The sequence below is a fragment of the Galeopterus variegatus genome, unplaced genomic scaffold (assembly GCF_000696425.1).
Source record: "Galeopterus variegatus unplaced genomic scaffold, G_variegatus-3.0.2 Scaffold614, whole genome shotgun sequence".
NCBI lineage: Eukaryota > Metazoa > Chordata > Mammalia > Dermoptera > Cynocephalidae > Galeopterus > Galeopterus variegatus.
This window is the reverse complement of record NW_007726725.1, coordinates 370,142-390,506: the sequence shown is the minus strand read 5'-3', so window position 1 is coordinate 390,506 and position 20,365 is coordinate 370,142. Positions and strand designations below refer to the sequence as shown.

Genomic DNA, 20,365 nt, shown 5'->3' with positions numbered 1-20,365 from the left:
TGCCGGGGGCTGCGCGGGCCGGGGATTCTGCCGGGGAGCGGGCCGGGAGCTCTGCCGGGGGCTGCGCGGGCCGGGGGCTGCGCCGAGGCTGGGGCACACAGGGCTTGCTAGCGGGCCGCGCGCGGATGGAGGCGCTGACGGCCTTAGTCTCTTTGTTGTGGGACGCTCTGGGTGGCTGGCTTTTCGAAGCCAGCCTGATGGCAGTAGTGGGACACAGACGTGACGACGTCGGCGTTGCTAGCGACACGCAGCTGCGAGGCGGACGTGCGCTGCTCCTGCTATACGGCAGAGCAGGCCCGGCACGCCCCGCCGGCGGAGGCCATGTGTGTAGACGTTTGCTGGTGACTCCTGACAGGTGCTTTGGAAGGTGGGCGGCGTGCGAGCATGGGCGCGGCCACCGTGCTGCCGGCCATCTTGGCGGGCCACCTCTGCCCCGTGCCCGCAGGCAGCTGACAGTGGCACACCAAGGGCGGGAGGGCTGCCTAGAGAATGTCCTTTAAGTTAGCGCCTCAGGGCAGCCACACAGACAGCTCCCAGGTAGGGGGACTCCCCACAATAGGAAAAAAGGCACTTGTCTCCTAGGCCCAGGTGGGCTTCGAGGACAAAGGGCGCTTGTTGGTGCAAATGACAGGCTGCTTCCTGGGTCTGACTGCCCTGCTGGAAGGAGCTCCCCTCCCCCAGATGGGCGTGAGCCGCCCATCGTCACCTAGTGTGAGCCGTACCTCTCAGTTTGACTGAGAGCTCATGTTCACTGACCTTAGTAACACCATTTGAAATTTAAATTTCTGACATTTTGAAGACATCCGTTAGTTTTATTGGTCCAACTGTATGATGACTTTTGTTTTATCTCCTTTTAACTTCAGAGGTTTGCGCAGGCAAAGAGAGAAAGAAACACACGGTTCTGTGAATTTTTAGTGTTTTCATTTCCCGAATCTTTAACTGTTTTGAAATTAAGGTCCAAAATGTGTCTGGTGACCTAACTGCTTAAAAAACACTGGAAAAGGAGTCTCCTGACCCCCCTTCCCCCCCAATACTATAGTAACTGCCTTGGCTGAACTCTTCGATTCTCTGGGCCCTCGGGGTCACTTTGAAGGTCACATGAGTCAGTACATGAGAAAGCTCCCTGAAAACTAAAACACATGCCAGACCAGGGTTTCCCTGTTGTGGGTGATTTTGTGTCCCAGGGGACACTTGGCAGTGTGAGGAGACCTTTTTGGTTGTCCAAGACCATGCAGAGGTACTACTAGCATCCAGGGGTAGAAGCCAGAGATGCTGCTCAATGTCCCACAGTGCATAGGACAGCATCCACATCAAAGAATTTGCAGGCCCAACTGCTCATAGTGCTCTAACCCAAGAGGGGATGATGTTTACCCAAACGACTGTTCCGTTTATTTCTGCTTCTGTCTTGACTCGGGGGTCAACTGGCTGTTCATCAAAGAATTTGCAGGCCCAACTGCTCATAGTGCTCTAACCCAAGAGGGGATGATGTTTATCCAAACGACTGTTCCGTTTATTTCTGCTTCTGTCTTGACTCGGGGGTCAACTGGCTGTCAGTGAGTTTCCATGTTTTTAATAATGGCCACATCCTTCTCTCTAAACAAGGAATAGTTCATTCTCCAATAACAATTGATACAGTTGTTCACCTGACAGCCAATCAGGCCCTTCCCCACAGCTGTGCGCATTAGTTTGTGATAGTGCAGGAAAGAGTGAGGGTGGACCTAACATAATCTCACAATTGCAGGAGCACTGACTTCAGAATACTTACTTTGAATATTAGGGTCTTGGGCTTGGAGGCCTCCTGTGGGACTCTGATTCATTGGGTTGAAATGAAATGCATAGGGATTGTGTAGTGGTTACTTACTAGCTATGTTGTAACTAAAACTACACAGCAGTATTTTAAAGGCACAGGATTGGGCACCCAGGTCATGATATCTACACTAGCTCTACCAGGAGTGGATTAATACCCTTGGTTTACAGGGTGTGGTGCCAACTGTTGTGATAGACTCCTGGAGGAGGAAGGACGGTGGGTGAGCACACCTTGCAGTGGGGGCTATCATCCCCCAAGTACTCCCAGGACCCCTGTTAATATCTGCTCTTAGTGCTCTGTGCCTAGTGGCAGCACCTCATGTTGCTTTCTTACATGGTTTGTGGGTTTTTATCGAAGGTTGGTGTTCGTGGAAGAGACATCGTTGTTCTTGGTGTGGAGAAAAAGTCAGTGGCCAAACTGCAGGATGAAAGAACAGTGCGGAAGATCTGCGCTTTGGATGACAATGTCTGCATGGCCTTCGCAGGTATGCACCTGGAGACAGCGCCTTGTTCTGTGGGATCTCAGCAAAGAACAGAGCTTTGGAGATTAACTTGAGTGGATGGCTATTGTAAGACATCCAAACTGGATAAACAAAAATCATTTAAAAGAAATGGATTTGGACTTTAAGAACAGGATTGGCCATGGTCTCTTTGGGGCCTCTGCCTTTGTGGCTGAAACGGTGGCTAAATGAATGAAAACACTCCTGGACACGGCTGCTATTCTATTTCACCTTCACCGTTATTTGTCTTTATTGGTCAGTTATAGAGGTGGAGCTTTCTAGAGCTAACTCTGCTTTTGTGGCAAGAGCGCTGGACAGTGCCCTGCCAGCAGCAGCAGCAAGGGTGGCACTTGTGAGACACTAGCCACATGTCACTGTGTTCTTAGCACTAGTATGGGTCTCACTCATTTTTTTCCCTCAGCAGATCCAATCTACCAGTATCTCAATTCACGTAAATGAAATTAGAGATTGACTTAACCAATATGGTTCCCAAGAAGACTCATCTAGTGTGTATAAATGTGGTCCCATCCACACAGTAGCTTGTATACCCACTTTTCTCAGAGCAGTTCCAGGAGGTTAACTGGTTCCACTGCCAGTCACTCAGAATGACCTCGGTGCTAGATGTCAGAGCACAGACTTTGGAGTCTGCTCAAGGTTAAACGCTGTGCCACTTGTGTAATTTGTTATCCTGGGCCGGAGCCAAATGTGGCTCCAGCAAAAGCCTCTCCGCCGTTATTGCAGGACTCACTGCCGACGCAAGGATAGTCATCAACAGGGCCCGGGTGGAGTGCCAGAGCCACCGGCTGACCGTGGAGGACCCAGTCACCGTGGAGTATATCACCCGTTACATCGCCAGTCTGAAGCAGGTGGGTGTCTGCCCATGTGTGTGCCTTTGGTTATAGAGTGGTCTTTGCTTTGTCCTGGAAAGTGTCCTACCACAGTACTTCCATGTGGACATTTGTGTGTATTACTTCAGGAGAATCAGAAAACTGCGTGTATTCCATGGTGTAGTCCTCATCTTTACTTGTATGTGTGTAACTTAATCCAACTTCTCAATCTTGGTGGCAGTGTTCTGTTCTCATTTCCTAGCATGAGGCAATCAAAATACATGTTTCTGGAGGAAAATGATTGTTTTTGTCTTGCCATTCTGAAGGACCAATCACCAAGCAGTTGGGAGGGGACTGAAAGCCACCCCCACTCTGTGGTCAAATGCCATGAATCTTTAAAACCAACACTTAACCAGAATGCATTTCTGCCTGTCAAAATTCCCAGTAGCCTCAGTTGTGCCTGTGATGTGATTCAGGTCCCAGGCGAGTCTTTCTAAGACTGAAAATGTAGAAGGGACAGGAGGGGTGGTGAGAGCCACTGGGTAATCTCATTTCTCCTTTGAATTGGAAATAAGCTGAGGGTGGGCTTAGGGATTCAGATCCCTTCACTATGGATGGTTGCGTGTATTTTCCTGTGTCTGATGGCATCGACCTGTTCTTTTCCTGCCAGCGTTACACGCAGAGCAATGGGCGCAGGCCTTTTGGTATCTCCGCCCTCATTGTGGGTTTCGACTTTGATGGCACCCCCAGACTCTATCAGACTGACCCCTCGGGTACATACCATGCCTGGAAGGTGAGTCTGTGACAAAATAGAGGGGCTTGGGAGTTATTGGGTCGTGCCAGGCCTCCTGCTTGTAGGGCCTGTGTTGGTGAACCAGTGAAAGTTCAAGTTAGCCTAGTCCTACGTGCACCACCTGTTTGTTCCCTTACACTTCTGATGTGAGAGCAAAAACATCATTAAACGTTATTTGAGAGAAAATGAAAAGGGTAGAGGTGTAAGGATGTAATACCATTAAAATCTCCCATGTGTTTTCTGATGATGAAATGGAAGTGTCCCATTCTTGGTAAGATTCAGCACCAACTCTAAATAGCCCTTTGACAAAGGAAGCCATAGGGTAGGCCTGGGGTCTGGGGCTGTCACCCAGCACTCCAGGCTGCCTCTTGCCACAGCCCACCGGAGAGCAACCAAGCAAGGCCCCAGGGGAGCACGGAGCTGTGTTCCCCAGGGGACCTCGTGAGCACACACTTAACCTGTTTCAGGCTAACGCCATAGGCCGGGGCGCCAAGTCTGTGCGTGAATTCCTAGAGAAGAACTATACTGACGAAGCCATTGAAACAGATGATCTGACCATTAAGCTGGTGATCAAGGCACTCCTGGAAGTAAGTCTGCATTTGAAAGCTGGACAGGGTGGCGAAGACACCACACTGCTCTGGTGCACAGTACATCATAACTGCCAGGTTCCTAACGGTAGCCATGTGAAAGGTTTGATTAGCCCCTTTATACAGCTAGGGGCAGTCAGGGCTTGCCCAAGGGCACACAGCAGGAGAAACAGAGGCAGGACATGAATCTGGCCATTGGTTGTGGAATCTGTTCACTCACAATCATCTCTGGGCCTTCCAGAGGCTTGTGCTGCTGCTAAAGTCAGATAATTAAGAGCAGAGCTGGGGACAGTGGTTGGGGATTGTGAGGTCTCAGGTTTTGACAAGGCCTTCAACATGCTAGCAGGTGAAGCTGAGAGGCAGTGGGGGGCGTAGCTGGAGGGCCAGCTTGTAGTGCAGACATTGAACTTCAGTGTCAAGGGGAGTGCCATAAGCACTGAGCCTTTGCAGGGGAGGGGAGCCCAAGGCTAAGAGACAGGAAGGCATGTGGGCACCCCAGACACACTTCACATGTGGCGGTGTGTTTAGGATGAAGGCTTTGGATGCTGGGCCTCTTCATAGTGGCACTGGGTTTGGAGAAACACGTTACTTGTGGTACGTGCAAAGCTGCTTTGCCTTGGAGGAGAGTATCTAATGCTCATCTTCTTCCCTCTGAGCCTTTGCAGGGGAGGGGAGCCCAAGGCTAAGAGACAGGAAGGCATGTGGGCACCCCAAACACACTTCACATGTGGCAGTGTGTTTAGGATGAAGGCTTTGGATGCTGGGCCTCTTCATGGTGGCACTGGGTTTGGAGAAACACGTTACTTGTGGTACGTGCAAAGCTGTTTTGCCTTGGAGGAGAGTATCTAATGCTCATCTTCTTCCCCTCAAGGTGGTTCAGTCAGGTGGCAAGAACATTGAACTTGCTGTCATGAGGCGTGATCAACCCCTCAAGGTAATAACCAAGTTTCTTTATCTATGGAGTGTCTCCGTGATCAGGGGCACGCAGTACCACTTCTGAAGGAAGCTTTATTGGGTAGTTCTGTGGTTTTTTCCAAGGCTCCCCACAGATGTTTAAACATAGGGATTCCCATTTTCCTTTCTGGTACTTGCGTGTTCTCTTGGCACACTGAAAAGCTGTGCACAACTGCAGATTTGCTGCTGCTCTCTTTAACACCTGCCTCCTTTTCCCTGAAGTCTCTCTCAAGGTTGTACCAAACAGACCCGGCTGCCCTTGGGAGGGCACCGGTGCTCTGGCACTTTGTGCACCCTGGAGGTTAGTCACAAACAGGTTTTTTGTTTTTTTTTTCCCCCTTTGGGGGGGTAGATTTTAAATCCTGAAGAAATTGAGAAATATGTTGCTGAAATTGAAAAAGAAAAAGAAGAAAATGAAAAGAAGAAACAAAAGAAAGCATCATGATAAATAAAATTTCCTTGCTTATAACCATTTTTAAATTCAAGTCATGAATGAGTCTCAAAATGATGTATAGGTTTTTCCATTCCATTCTGTCCTGAGTGCCCTACATTAAACTTCCATATTTTTTAACTTTTTAAAGAGAATGTGTATCTTTTAGGTGGGGTAGTGATGGCTATTGGCCAATTTTGTTTCTCCTTTGAATTGCAAATAAGCTGAGTGGGCTTGAGGAGTTCAAATGCTGTCTTCCCTTCACTGTGCAGTTGTCTCTGGCGAGGCAGGTACTTTTACATTTGATGGCATTGACCTGTTTCTTTTCCTGCGAGTATAATTAAGATAGTTCTGTAGAAAATGGAATCTCTTCCCCTCATTTTTAGTATCTGAGTGCTTTCCTTTCTATTCCTTGTTGCCAGGCTCTAAGACAACAGGCCAGTGGTTTGGGTCTGTGGTTCCTCCTCCGGGGTGTCAAGGCTGCTGCAGGTATAACTTGAATTCAGTAGACCCATTTCTCTTTCATGGGTTCTAAATACAGAATGACTGTTCAGGTCTCCTAGTTAACAATGCTGAGGACACCAGTGCAGACAGCGCGCAGGTCAAGTCTGACTTAATTCTGCAGAGCAGCAGCTGTGTTCAAAACCAGTTTTGTATTTGATAACAGATCATGTCTTAGTGTTCATCTCCTATTTTCTACCTGAAGACATGTGGTGGCTGTTCCCTGAGCTTCTGGCCAGAAAGGGCCTTGGGCCGCCCCTTCCATTTGCCCCCCCCCCCGCTTCAGTCTGTGGCTCTTCTTGCTCTGGTTCTCATTTTATGGCACATAGTATCTTCTAAGAAGGAGTAGAGACCCAGGTATGTTTTACGCTTAGCATAATCATCAAAATGATTGTCAGTTTCGACTTTCAGTAACAGTAAGGTTAGTCATAGGTGGTAAACTATGGCTTGACTACATTTAGATTTTCTAGCACAGAGATGCCTGCTCAGTTCAACTGCTGGGTCATCTAACTAGTTAAGACTTAGAACTGTGGCTACCTGTATCTAGCATGCATACTATGGAAGACTTATCTTTTTTACTGGTCTGGTCAAGGATATCAGTTGCCCAGTGAAACAGGAGCTGCTCTAGAGCCTGACTGAACCAGGGGGAGGTGCTGACGGGAAAGCTGATACAGCTGACTGGATGTGCCTTCTGGTCCTCTGAGGGTTGCTTTCAAGTTACCTGGAAACTCACTACAGTGAAATGTGATGTTTCTAGTCAAAAACCAGCCAAGTTATCACTCTTCTCCATGGCCCCATGGCAGAGACCTGTAATGGGTTCCAGGGTGCCTGATCATGAACACTCTGGGGAGCTTGGGAGCTGTGTTAAGGTGGCAAAGGGGCAACTTATGAAACAGGCTTATCTGTGAACCGAGTTTTTCCTAATAAAGTTGGTTTGTTCTGTTTCTGGAGATGTAGCCACTCATCCCAGAGGATAGCCTGGGCCTGCCTCGCCACACCTCACCCAGACCAATTGGGTCAGTCTCATTCCTCAGCACCAGATGGGACTCCAAGTCCCCCCAAATCCTACCTGCCTGAGTGTGGTCCAGGTTGAACAGTACCTGGATTGGGATGGGCCCTGGACATGACACAGGTGATTTCAGACAGCAGAGGCAACAGACTCTTAGAGCATCAGAGAAAAGTTTTAAAGGTTTGCATGTTTATTTTTACAATTTACATTACTCCAACAGAGCAGCCCCATTGCTATGTTCTAATTCTTAACCATTAAGTCCTACAAAAATAAATCGAAGCTTTTACAGTAACTTAATACAGAACTAAAGCCTTTTTATATAGCTATTTAAAGGGGTTTAGTTACCAAGGTGCTTGTTTTCAACAAAATGCCCTGTCGATCAGAAGGATGCATGCTTACACTAAAGTTCTGACCCACTTACTCATGCAACAAATTTATATTCCCCACCCTCCCTCCGCCCACCTTTAAAACAAAAACACAGAACTATTTACAACTGAGGGGAAATATGCTCTTGGTCAACTGACCTCGCAAAAAAGACTGGCTCATTTCCAAGTGGATGAGAACACCAAAGGGTTCGGCCAGAGTCCCAACAATGACTGGCTGAACCAGGGCAAAGACTGGCAGGGACGGGATAGGGGGATGGGATGGGGATGCCACAGGAGGCTCATTCTAGGCTAAGACCGCCAACCTTGATACCTGTGGAAGCCAGGTTCTGTGCGACAGTGATGGGGCTAACCTTCAGGGTCCCTTCCCACTACTCCCAAAGTTCTTCCAGTCCACCCACCCTCTGCCAGTCCTCAATCTTGACAATGTCACTCTGGACACATCAGGGTAGTCTGGTTCATTACACAACATGATCCATGGGACACCCTCCTTCCCCTGCCCTTGGTCCACCCACCCCCACACCCACCCTGTGCTGGCCCTGCCTGGCTCCTGAGACCCACCCTTGGCAGTGGGGGTGCCAGGACAGCAGCACCAGGGGCTGGGTGGGTTACAGAGGTGCACTTGGCTGCCACATGTGCCAAATGAGATTTGGTTCTGCTTTAAAAATGAAAGCTGTCATAAAGAAAAAAGTCACAAAGATCAAGCTTTTGCTTTAGAAACCTTTTTGCAAAATACCAAAACCTTATAATTAGGCTATGCACAACTAAAAAGGAAAACACAGGTCAAGACACCTCAAAGAGGTTACCCGTGAATACTTCCCCAAAACAAGTGGTTCTAACTCAGACCACGTCCAAGTTCAATTAAGTCCAAAACATAAATAGCAATATGGGAATTTTCCAAACTCTGTAAACAAAGTGACCCACTTCTCCCCCATAAGTGCAGCGTTTTCCTTGTGTCCTTATACACACAGCTTCATTTCTGTGCCACTCAGCAGGAGCCTGCAAGAGACAAGGAGTGAGCATATTCAGCGTGTTCTCTTAAGCAGCTGCACAGCAAGGGCCAGGCTCTGCTGCCTCATGAGGAACACGAGCCACTCACCCACCCCTCCCTTGGTCAGGCCGCACTGAGGACAGGGAGGCAGCGACTGGCAGCAGGCCCTGGGTGGGTCAGCACTGGGCACCTCAGTGGGATGCTCCGCCAGACCCGAAAGTGGATACAAGTTACCTGGGGACTTGTTATGAACACACGTTGACTCAGAGCAGGGGTGGGCTAAGACACTGGATTTGTATGAAACAAGCTCTCACTCCTGACCACACTCAGACCATGGGACCTGGGTCCCACCCCCAGAGATTTGGATTTATTTGCCCTGAGTTGGGGCCTGAGTCCTGTCATTCCCAAGAGCCCTGTGGGTGATTCTGAGGGTCAAGGCCTTGGTTTGGCCTCAATACCTTCAGGCCTCTCTTTTTATTGGAAGACAGAGCCAACCCACTCTCAGCTCCTAAGCTCCATCTACATATACCCATCCCAACACCTTCCCACCAAAGGATCCAGAAGGTTCCCCCACTCACCCTGGGCTGCATCACTACACCCTGCCAGTCCCAGCTCTGTGGGAAGTTGGGTTGCGACGGGTCGTCCCATTGCCTCTGCCTCCTCGGAACCCACCCCGGGAACTGCGGCCACGAAGAAACCTCCCAGAAACCCCAAAGGTTTCCGTGTTGAGCTTCCTCTCTTCAGCCCACGTCGTCCGCCTGGAACTAAACAAATGAGGTACATGAAATCCTCACCACAGCAGGCAGTGACTCAGGTGTGAGCCAGGCCTCATACTCAGAATGGCCCAGGGAAGGAAGAATGGACCATTATCAGCACCACTCAAGACACCAACACTGTAGGTGCTTCCAGCCACATTTCAAACCAGGCCTGTTCCTCACCATGGACTGGGCTGCTCAGTGTGAAACACACCATTGTCGCCGAAGGTGAGGTGACATAGCCAGCTACAAAGGAAGCCCCTTACTGTTTGCCAGGCATGGAGAGGTGCACTGGGGAGGCCCAGAGCAGATCACGGACCCCTCTAGACCTGCATTTCTCCTAGTTGAGGAGGGGGCTGGGCAAGGTCCCCAAGAATGTGATGCTTCTGCTTTTGGGGGTGGTGAGAGAGATGCCAAAGCACCAACACTCAGGGCTACCCAAACATGCCGCCCACAGTGACTGCATATCCAAGTGCCCAGCACTTCTACTGGGCGCCCCCAGGCAGCTCTAATGCCACACACCCACCACACAGCTCCTGCTCTGCAGTCCTGAAGCCTGCTGTCCCCACAGGCTTCCTTGTTTAAAGGAACAGCAACCTCATCCTTTAGCTGCCCAGACCAGGAAAACCAGGAGTCATTCTGAACTCTTATACCCTGGCAGCCAACCTGTTAGCACCACCTTTGAAATATACTCAGAATCCGACCCTTCTCTCCACCACCACCAGCAGCCTACTCCAGACACCTTTATTACCACACAGCCTCCTAATGGGCATCCAGCTTCTATGCCTGCCCACCTTCGGTCCAGTCTCACCAAGGATACTGTAAAACGTCAGACTGTATCACTCCTCAGCTCAAAACCCTCTGACAGCTTCCTGTGGTGCTCAGGATAAAAACAAAAGACATTACCATGACCTACAAAACCCTACATGAACCTATCCTACCCCTTGGACTTGGCTCCAGCCCCAGGACAGGCCTTGGCCCCACCTTTAAGTTTCTCCACTTACCTACATGGCTCTGTCTGTGACGTTTACCACTATACATGCCCATCCCTCTCACATCCCATCCCATCCCCCTTTGCTGCTTTGCCTTCCCCAATGCATTTTCTTCTGTCTTGTTTATTTTTTATTGTTCATTTTCCCATGGTAGAACATGAGCATGGGGAGGTGCGGACTCCCAGCTTGTTTTCTGTTACATCCTCAATGCCCGGAATAGCGTGTCTGACACTCAATCTACAGTCCGAGTTTCCATACCATGCCCATTCTGTAGACTTAATTTACTGTGTAGGTTGTTCATGGGGTAACATCTGAACACACACAACATGGTCCCTTGGCCTCAATCAATCAAGTGAAGGAATGTCACAGTCCAAATGCTCTAGCCAGCTGCCTCAGGCAGCAAGGTCCTCAGGTCACCTGGGTCTGTGGGAGCAGTAAGCAGGCCAAGGCAAGAGAGCATAGCACTGAATGAAGATATGGAGCCTACTGGGGAGAGCCTTAAAGGAGACAGGGCAGCAAGGCCAGAAGGAAGCAGTCACACCCCTCAAGTCCTGTGCCAGCCAGAGGCCTCCCACACTGCAACCCATGGCTGGCTCAAGGCTGGCACCAGCTGGGACCCACATACCTATTATGCAGAAATGTGAGTAGGACCCTAAACTTAAGATTACAGATTTGGTCTTCAGGTTAGAGCACCCCGGTCCTGTCCTTTTAAGACATACAGAAAGGGTGTATTTTCTACCAGTTCATTCAGGTTCTCACCTAGTCTTGAGTTCAGAGGAAATGTTGTCAAAGAATGACTTGGATTTGTCATAATAGCAGTTGGGCCCCAGAAGGTCTTCCTCAGCAGGAGCTTCGTCATTCTGGGTCACCACAGCTGGGTCTTTCTCTTCCCCCTTCTCAGCTTTGTCATCTACAAAGAGAAGCAGAACACACCAAGGTGCAGAAAAAGCAAACAGCACATACTTTCTACCAGGGTGCTCCCTCCAGGGGTCCACTTGGCAGCCACCCTCAGGCTGAGCCAGTCACTCTGTGCTTGCCACTAAGTGGAGATCTCCTAACTTCTACCCACTGCCCTTATTCTGCCCTCTGGGGCACATGGTCTACACCTCATTCCACAAAGATGTGGTCACACCACCCCCAAAACCTTCCTCCTTTCATTAATTCCTCAGGTGACATGGTTTCCAGCCTGGTCACCACTCCAACTGGCTTCCCCGGCTACCCCAGCCCTCTTTTCTTAACGCACTCTAGGGAGACTCCTCGGGGGATGATATTTTCATATGAGCCAAACCTTTAAAATTCAGTTTCTTCTTAAATTCCTTGTCAAGCTCCTCTCGGTTGAACTGGGCATTTGCACTCTCAAAATCAAAGTCACCTTCAAACTTGATTGTGTTTTCCTTGACGTTAGTTGGACGGTTTTGCCCTCTGGAGCGATTCCTTGTTCGCCTGTTCCCTATGAGGAGAAATGACAGCCATGGCTGAAGTAAGCCACCAATCTGACACTCCCACGCATGATTTCAAAAGCAGTTCACAGGCACCCACCAGAGGCCACAAAGAGGGGGCAGAGCACACTGAAGCAACCCCTCAGCCCCAGCAGCCCCTGGGACCACCACCCAAAGCAGGCAGGAGGAGCGAGCGAGGCCCAGCCTGACAGCCATGGCCCCCACAACTCCAGTAGCAACTGCATTACCTGATCGCCTCCTCTGAGGTCTTCTGTTCTCATCGTTCACCTGCCCTTGAGTTTGCACAGCTGCCGGCTGGACCACATCTAAAGTGTGAAAGGTAAGAGTAAGGCGCAGCTCCTGCGGAAGCCAGAGCCTGCTGCAGGAGGAAGCAGACACTACCACGGGGCACAGGCATGTGCACATGCAGCACAAGGACAAGCAGCCTGCGGGAGGCCGCTGCGCGGGCCTGCCCTTCAAAAGCACGTGTGGGGGGCCAGCCCGGTGGCGCACTGGAGAGTGCGCCGCTTGGGAGTGTGGCAGCGCTCCCGCCGCGGGTTCGGATCCCATGTGGAAACCGGTTCCCGCTCACTGGCTGAGCGTGGTGCGGGTGCAACACCGAGGGTTGCGATCCCGCTGCCGGTCCCCGGTACGGGCGCGACACCGAGGGTTGCGATCCCGTTACCAGTCAGTAAAAAAGACAAAAAGGAAAAAAAAAAAAACACATGTGGGGCAGGGGGACAGAGTGGTACTTTTTAATTTAACAACAACAAAAAAACCCAGGAAGTGGCATGCCATCTTTAGCACACAGAGCAAGCTCCAAGGGAATACGTGCTGAAGTACCGCCGGTGGTCTTGCTGCTCGGCTGGGCCTGGCGACTGCTGAGCTGTATCCCCACGGTGCCCTTGCCAGGTAGTAGCTTTTTGGCATTCAGGTTATCGACAGAACTGGTCTGGACAGCCTGCTCCACCATGGGGCTCTTGCCAACTGGGATGGATGGGAAACCAGCTCCTGAGTTGAGGAGGGGAGGAGGGGAGGAGGGGTTAAAAACAGAGACAAGAAGAAAGCCGTACACCTCCAGACATCTTTCTTCTGCTGGCATGTCAGGCCGCAGAGGGCAACCACCTAGACAGGTTCTACTAACCCCAAAGCTGCCCCAGACTGGGCTGTTCCCTGAGGCTGGCTCAGGCAGCAAAAGAAGGCCAAGGAACCGGGCTGCACCAAGGTCAGTTCATCTCTGGGAGCCCCAAGCCCCATGTTCCCAGAGTTAGGGAACCTCAAGGAAGGGAAAAAACACCATGTCTACATGGTTTAGGAATAGCTTTCCTAAAACCATGCCAGAGTATTTCAAAAAGGTCATGGAGAGATTTGTATTATCTTTTAATTCTATTCTTCAATGAACTTCCATGAACTCATACAAGCTCTAACCCCAAAGGGGCTCACTAATCTCCCAATGCCGATGAATTCAGGATGTGAGAATTTGTTTCATTCTGTTTTCACTAGAGAAGAACCAGCCCAATCTGGGATCTGCTAGAAAATGCAGTAATCAGACTTCGAAGTTAAATTCCAGAGCAATGTCATTTTTGCTTAAGATATAATAAAACCAAGAAGGATGAGGTCATAAGAGTTGACTTCAGAGAAAGTAACAGCCTGCACAGAGAAAGTAACAAGCCCCTCTCAGGAGTTTAGGCTTATCGTGAGGAAACGAAGCATTCCCAGGTTGCCCTTGGTGAGGGGCTGTGCCTACAATTCTTCACTCCCAGGCCTGAGCACGTGAAAGCAACACTCAGAAACCAGATTCAGAGGAGTTCCTAGCCCAGGAGATGGTACTTGAACCAGGAGAGAAGGAAGGGAAGGACCGTCCGCCTCTGTCCATGTCCTCCCTTTCCTCTCCCAAGTTCTAGGACCTGAGGGGAACTGTTTGAACAGGGCAATTTGGGACAAGGTGTATGGAGATTTAAGACAAAAATGAGCTCTAACCATGTATTAGAGGGGCAGCCCAGCACAGATAAAGATTAGGTATCTCATCTTATTTTGTAAATGGGACAGAAACTAGAGAAATAACTGTGGAAAAATTCTTTGCCACCAGATCCAGAGAAGCATTCACAGGACACAGCTGATTTACAGGTCCCTGTAATGTCCTCTCCAATGGGAGTTAAACTAGACCACTTTCTCTGGCCTATCATCTCACTCAACAGGATAGGCCTGGAGGAACAGACACAGCTGATGACTGCTTCCTGCTCATAATGTGACTGCTTGGGGCAAGAATCTTGGGCTCAACTGCTTTTGATAAAACCAAACCAGTTAAAAATAGTCTTGCCTATGAGCAGTTTTATGTAAAAGATCCTTAGAACAATGGAATTACTTAGCATAGTTTTTAAATGGAAAAAAAAATTACTGCTTCTTTATCTCAGATCCACTGGAGTCCATGCAGGACTTAGAAAGCAACACATGCAAAACAACAGGCTGACAGTAGTTGTGCGCCATAACAAAAGCCTCAGGGATCGTCATGGATGAAGTCCGGGTAGCAGTGAAGGCTCAGGCTTGTGGCAAAGCACATGGTGCTATATATAAAACAGACCTCCACAAGATCGTCAACGTGAAGTTCAGAACTTCAGGGTGAGAAGAATGTCAGGAAAGGACAAGAAACCCCACAGGTGCCGCTGCCACAGCACAGAGACAAGTGGTGCACACCAGCATTAACAAGCTGGCCATCAACTGGGGACTGTCACCCAAGTCCCTAATTCTGAATGCCCTCAACGGGTGACCTGTGCATCACACACATCAAAGAATGGCACAGGCACATGAGTTGCTTAGGAGAATTCCACTGCAGCAATCTAGAATATATTTAGGACCCAGCAAAACCCCGGAGAAACAGCTTTCTGTGAACAGTGGAGTTTCCCAAGTGGTGGTCGTGGCACAGATCAAAACACACCCTGGACCCAGGGAGAGAGAACAGAGTGCTCGCTGACTCTTTCTAATCTCTCTTGAACTGTGGCAGTGAGTAAATCAGGACCGTGTGCTGAACCAGACAGAGGCTTCGCTAATCCATGGGCTTGGCCAGTGATCTGCCACAGCTACTGTCATTCTGTCTTGCTCTCAGATGGTTTATAAGATGGCATGCAGTGCTCCAAGACTGCCGTTACCCTTGGGAGTGAGCTGCTGGGACTCTGAGGACATGTCAAGCTCTGAAACAGGCTGTGGAGATGGAGAAGAGCTAGGGCTGGAGGCAGCGGCTGAGGCTGGAGGGCTTACCAGCTTCTCTAAAGAGGAGAGAGGAGAGAAGAGCAAAAAAGAAAGTACACAAGTAAGTCATGATGCCCGGGCTGGCATCTGCAAGCTCGGAAGGAGCCAAGCAGACTCTCATAGGATACACTTTGCTTGTACAAACACATCTTAGAAATGTAGGGAGCTGGGCTGGGAAGGCCACATGTCACACTAGGGACAGCAATGAAGGTACATATGATTTTTAGCAGCAAGTGACCCACAGAACTGGTTTAGAGCCTTATTAGTGCTCCCTGCCTCGGCTACCTCATGCTAGGTTCGAGCAAGGGTGGGCAGATCACCTGACAACTCCATATTCTGAACACATCTGCAAAGTCATGTCCAGCTCAAGGACAAGGCAGAATCTCACTCTCCACGTGGAGAACGGACTTCCTCCGGACTTATTCAACTCGGTTGAAACAACTTTTGAGCCAGGCACTTACGGTAGAATAATAAAGTATATAGTAAGTAAGTGCTGTATTAAGTTTTACATTTACAGGCTTACAGATGTGCATATGGCTAGAACTCACTTGGAACTATGTGTTTATCAGCTACTACTTCTGTGAAGTACACACACCAGGACTTCCACCCAGACACAGACTGTTTCAAATGAATTTTGATTTGAGTCATCTGTTCCGAAACTCAGACCGCTGCCTTTTACTCTCAGTTGAGGGGTTACCAAACGTTCCAATGAGCTGAAGTTGCACTGGCTAATTTACTAAAAAGGTGAGCAGTAAAATAAACAGCCTACAAGCTGAACATGACCAGAGTCCATGTCACCCCGCAGGTCTGTTGCTCCACTTCCTGGTGTTCACAGCAGGGGTCGCTTACCAAACAGCAACAGATTACTCACCTAGACCTAAGGACGCGGCATACTGCTGGCTGAGCAGGGAGCTGGCTGCCAGCTGGCCGTAGGGCGGCATCCCTCTGAAGGGGCTGTAAGGCACGTGCGGCTGGAAGGGCGAGGTGGAGGCAGAGCCCAGGGAAGACTGAACAATGAGACACATGGGTGAGAGCAGCCCCAGGCCAGTGGCCACCCTGCATGTCTGTATTCAGAGCGCCTGTTCGGATGGGAAGCAGGCACCCCCTTCTGCCCACCTCTAGTCCTCAGATGCCTGGGGAGTCCTCAGGGATGTGTTTCCAGTATGGTCAAAGCTGCCTTTTCCACAAAATTTCATTCCCAGCTCCACCTGTCCATATAAGTCTAACATGACTTTATCCCAACTCAAAGCCCTCTAATGGCTCCCCACTGCCATCAGGTAGAGTCCAGCCTCCATAACAGAAGGAAAACGCTGCCCTTGATTTCTCTCTGACACACACACGTAGCTATGTGAACTAGTCATCCCTCTATATCTGCAGAGGATTGGCCCCAGGACCCCCCACGAATTCCAAAATCTGAAGATGCTCAAGTCCCTTATGTAAAGTGGCATATTTGCAAATAGCCTTCACATGTCCTCTGTTTTAAATCTCTAGATCACGCAAAATACAATGTAAATAGTATGCAAATAATCATTATATTGTGTTGTTTTTAACTTCTATCTCCTATTGGTTTTTTTTCTCTCAAAATTTTTTTTGACTGCTGGCCAACCCTGGACCTTGGTGTTATCAGCACGACACTCTAACCCACTGAGCTAACCGGCCAGCCTCCTCTCGAGTATTTTTGATCCAGGCTGAAGGTTGGTTGATGCAAAGGCTGACTGTATTCAAGCTTCCCAAACGTCCATCTTCTCCCTGGTCCCTGAGACTTTGGGAGCACTGTTGCTTGTTTGGGGACTGACCTTTTCCCACTCCCTTCACCTGGCTGCTTCTGTTGTCCCTTAGGCCTGGCTCAGGTACTTTCTTCTTCTGAAGTCCCTGTGGACAACCCCTCCAAGCCTTCAGAAGTCTGACCTGGCACTTTTCCATGTGCTCCCAAAGCCCACCCTGCATGCTCCTGCCTGCCTCCAGGGTGTATGCTCAGTACCCCAGCTTGGTGCACTCTGAACCCCAGAAGATCCAATGACTGCTTAAATTTATAAGTGAATATTAACTTGGACTCCTTAGTAATCCTGGACAAAACATACCATAACTTAGCAGACAGGCACATGGCACAAGCCTTGCAAATTTAGTGTCCCCCAACACTGGAATGTAACACCTGGACAGTATTAAGACAGCTAGCCCCACTGTCCCTGCTAGCTTCCCATGCCACTCAGGGCTTAGACTTCTCCAACTAGGAACACAGAGCAAACAGCATGCCCCAAGCAAACCAGAAGCACCACCCCTTCACACTAACACACACACACACACACACACACACACACACACAGACTAGGAACACAGAGCAAACAGCATGCCCCAAGCAAACCAGAAGCACCACCCCTTCACACTACACACACACACACACACACACACACACACACACAGCGAGTTTCACGAGCCTCCCTCCCAGGACCATGATATACAACACACAGTACCTACTGTATGCTGTACAAATCAACACCTTCTATAGGAACATCAATAGCCTAGACAAAAACTAAGCCACTTTCATTAAAAGGTTATTTCTCGGGCTGGCCCGTGGCTCACTCGAGAGAGTGCGATGCTGATAACACCAAGGCCATGGGTTCGGATCCCATATAGGGATGGCCAGTTCGCTCACTGGCTGAGTGTGGTGCTGACAACACCTAGCCAAGGGTTAAGATCCCCTTACTGGTCATCTTTAAAAAAAAAAGGTTATTCCTCAAGTTGAATCAAACAGATGACATGAAGCTTCATGTGAAAACCAGCATCTCTCAGAAACAGAGCCCACACAGAAGGACAGCAACACACCTACCTGAACGATAGCAGGATCCTGAGGGAGTGTGTGCTGAGCTTTCGGAGGTTCACACACAGTAATATCTTTGATATCACTTCCCCGGAAAATGATGTACTCATAAATTTCCTCTCTTGGGGGAGCAGGCCTATCTGTGGGACGGTCTTCAGTACCAAAGGACCTCACTTAGGGATTGAGGGAAAAAAAGTGTTAAATTGTGGTTCTCAGCCAAGTCCATTCAATCAATCCTTTCACCCTACAGCTCCCGAGCTTTCCAGAAGACAGGTAGCCCTTGCTGAGCAAGGTCCACAACACAACACCCAGGTTCCACATTTCAAAACTACTTAACCCCCTGGTTTTCACTGGACAATGCCTACACAGCACCAGCCGGTGACTCTCCAGAGAAGTTCTAAGTCACAAAGATGACAAAGAACAATGTCATGGACTGACAGTCTCATGAAGCTCCATATTTTCAAGTGCAAACACACCCATAAGCGGAGAGCTGCCAGCAAAACCTCCCTCTTCACATCTAAACAGCTCGACAGCTGTTTTGTGCCTGAAGCCTCACCACAAGCTATGCACAGTTTTCTTAGGAGAAAACCTGATAAATCTGAGGTTTTACCCTCACCCTTCCACCCACAACCAGCCCTGGAATAGCTATTAGATAAATAACAAAGGGAAAAAGGGGTCCCAGAACATGGACCCCCCCAACGCCAGCCTCTGTGTTTACAAGGAAATCCTGAGCCCAAGGGGCTCCTTGGACCATTAACCCCCAACCAGCAGGGTTCAAGGACCCCTACCAAGTCTCTCCTTAGGAGGTCTCCAGGTCAGAGCTGGGCTTGACAGCTGCCTGTACCTAACGTGAGCACAACTCCTACTGAGTACTGGGGTCTACTCTGGGCCTGTTTCTCTGGGATCTCAAATCAAACAGTACAAAATACCAAAGGAAACTGAGGACATTACCTGGCAATACTGAACTACCTCCTGTAGCAACTCAAGTCTGCCTCTCTAAATTTGAGCACTAGGCTCTAAAAAGGAGATATTCTCAGAGTTTGGGATGATTGTGTCCTTCCACGCATGGGGCCCCCTGTGACCTAAGCACATGCCTTGCGTTCCACACATGCCTTGACATTGAAAGGACCCGCTAAGGGTCTAGCACCAGAAGAGATAACACTCCCCATCCTCTCTGGAGGGTGAAGACGAAGATACTCTGGGGCCACGCACCGCCTCCACAAGCTCCGAGGCTCTGGACTTCTCCAGTCTCAAAGAGCTCTCCTCCCCTTCACCTCCCAAAGGTTTCAACGGGTTATCAGCGCCTACCAGGGTCTGTCACAAAAGAACCGTGGGGCCAGGATAGAACAGTTTAAACCGGGGCACCTGGCTGCCAACTGCTGCTCCTAACTTGGCAGGCGGTTCCACAGAACGCGCTATTGTTCGGGCTCAGGGCCCCAGCTGCTTAATAGGTTCCAGAATGGCTTGCAGAGAAAACTCGCGTTTTCTCACCCTCCCCAGCCTTCTGGGCAAGCATCGGGGACACTCCGCCCCTCGCCCCGCCTCTCCTCCTCCCCCCGTGCAGGGATCCCCAAGGCAGGTGAGGCCACTCGGCGCACGTGCAGAGGTGGGATGCGGGGCAGAGTGGGTGGCGCCGGGGAAGCCCGGCTTGCCCCTCCCCAAAGCGCAGCTGGGCGCACGCCGCCGCCGCCGCCGTCGGAGCCCAGGGGGACCATTGTGCCGGCCGAGAGCGCGCTGGGGGAGGCGGTGCCCCAGGGCGGACGCTCAGGGCGGGCGCCATCGGAGTGGGGGTGCGGGCAGGATCTCGGGGCCGGACTTGGGGGCGCCACGCGGTGAGAGTTTCAGCGTCGCCCCAAGGGTGGGAGCGGCTACGCAGGACGGGGGGAGCCCAGATGGGGGCGCGGGTAGGAACCAGGCTGGGGGGCGTCCGGGCAGGGGGACACCCGGGTGCGGTTACAAGCGGAGTCCGGGCGNGCCGGGCTCGGAGAGAACCTGGCGGGTTGCGGGTGGGGTCCTGGCGTCGTCTCAGGGCGCCCCGGGGTGGGGGTGCGGGCGGGGTTCGTGGAGCTCCGGATAGGATTACGAGCGGATTCTCGGCACCGGATTCGGGAGCGCAGTGGGGTAGGGTGCGGGCGGGGGTTCGGGGCGCCCCCAGTGGGGTTACGAGCCGGATCTCGGCACCGGGTTCGGGAGGGCACCGGGGTGCGTGCGGGTCTCAGCACCGGTCTCGAGGAGCGCCAGGGTAGTGGCGCGGGCGAGGTGGGTGGTCCGGGCGCCCCGCGTGGGGTTACAAGTGGGGTCTTGGCGCCCGGCTCGAGGCGCCCCGGGGCGGGG

At 50.7% G+C, this 20,365-nt stretch overlaps 2 protein-coding genes across 2 annotated transcripts; one reads left to right on the top strand and one right to left on the bottom strand.

Annotated features, from left to right (window-relative positions):
* The first annotated feature begins 2,164 nt into the window (after positions 1-2,164).
* Positions 2,165-6,047, top strand: PSMA7 (proteasome (prosome, macropain) subunit, alpha type, 7). Its single transcript, XM_008570559.1, has 6 exons — positions 2,165-2,291; positions 3,048-3,172; positions 3,804-3,926; positions 4,394-4,513; positions 5,385-5,447; positions 5,820-6,047. The coding sequence occupies exons 1-6, from the start codon at positions 2,279-2,281 to the stop codon at positions 5,910-5,912; spliced, it is 537 nt and encodes a 178-aa protein (XP_008568781.1). The 5' UTR covers positions 2,165-2,278; the 3' UTR covers positions 5,913-6,047.
* A 1,527-nt stretch (positions 6,048-7,574) lies between these two features.
* LSM14B (LSM14B, SCD6 homolog B (S. cerevisiae)) lies at positions 7,575-19,364 on the bottom strand. Its single transcript, XM_008570558.1, has 10 exons — positions 19,340-19,364; positions 18,041-18,204; positions 16,085-16,220; positions 15,114-15,230; positions 12,811-12,978; positions 12,216-12,293; positions 11,817-11,978; positions 11,288-11,438; positions 9,360-9,545; positions 7,575-8,789 (listed from the first exon to the last, which is right to left on the bottom strand). Exons 3-9 carry the CDS (start codon positions 16,152-16,154, stop codon positions 9,374-9,376), a joined length of 918 nt encoding a protein of 305 aa, XP_008568780.1. The 5' UTR covers positions 16,155-16,220; positions 18,041-18,204; positions 19,340-19,364; the 3' UTR covers positions 7,575-8,789; positions 9,360-9,373.
* Positions 19,365-20,365: the final 1,001 nt, after the last annotated feature.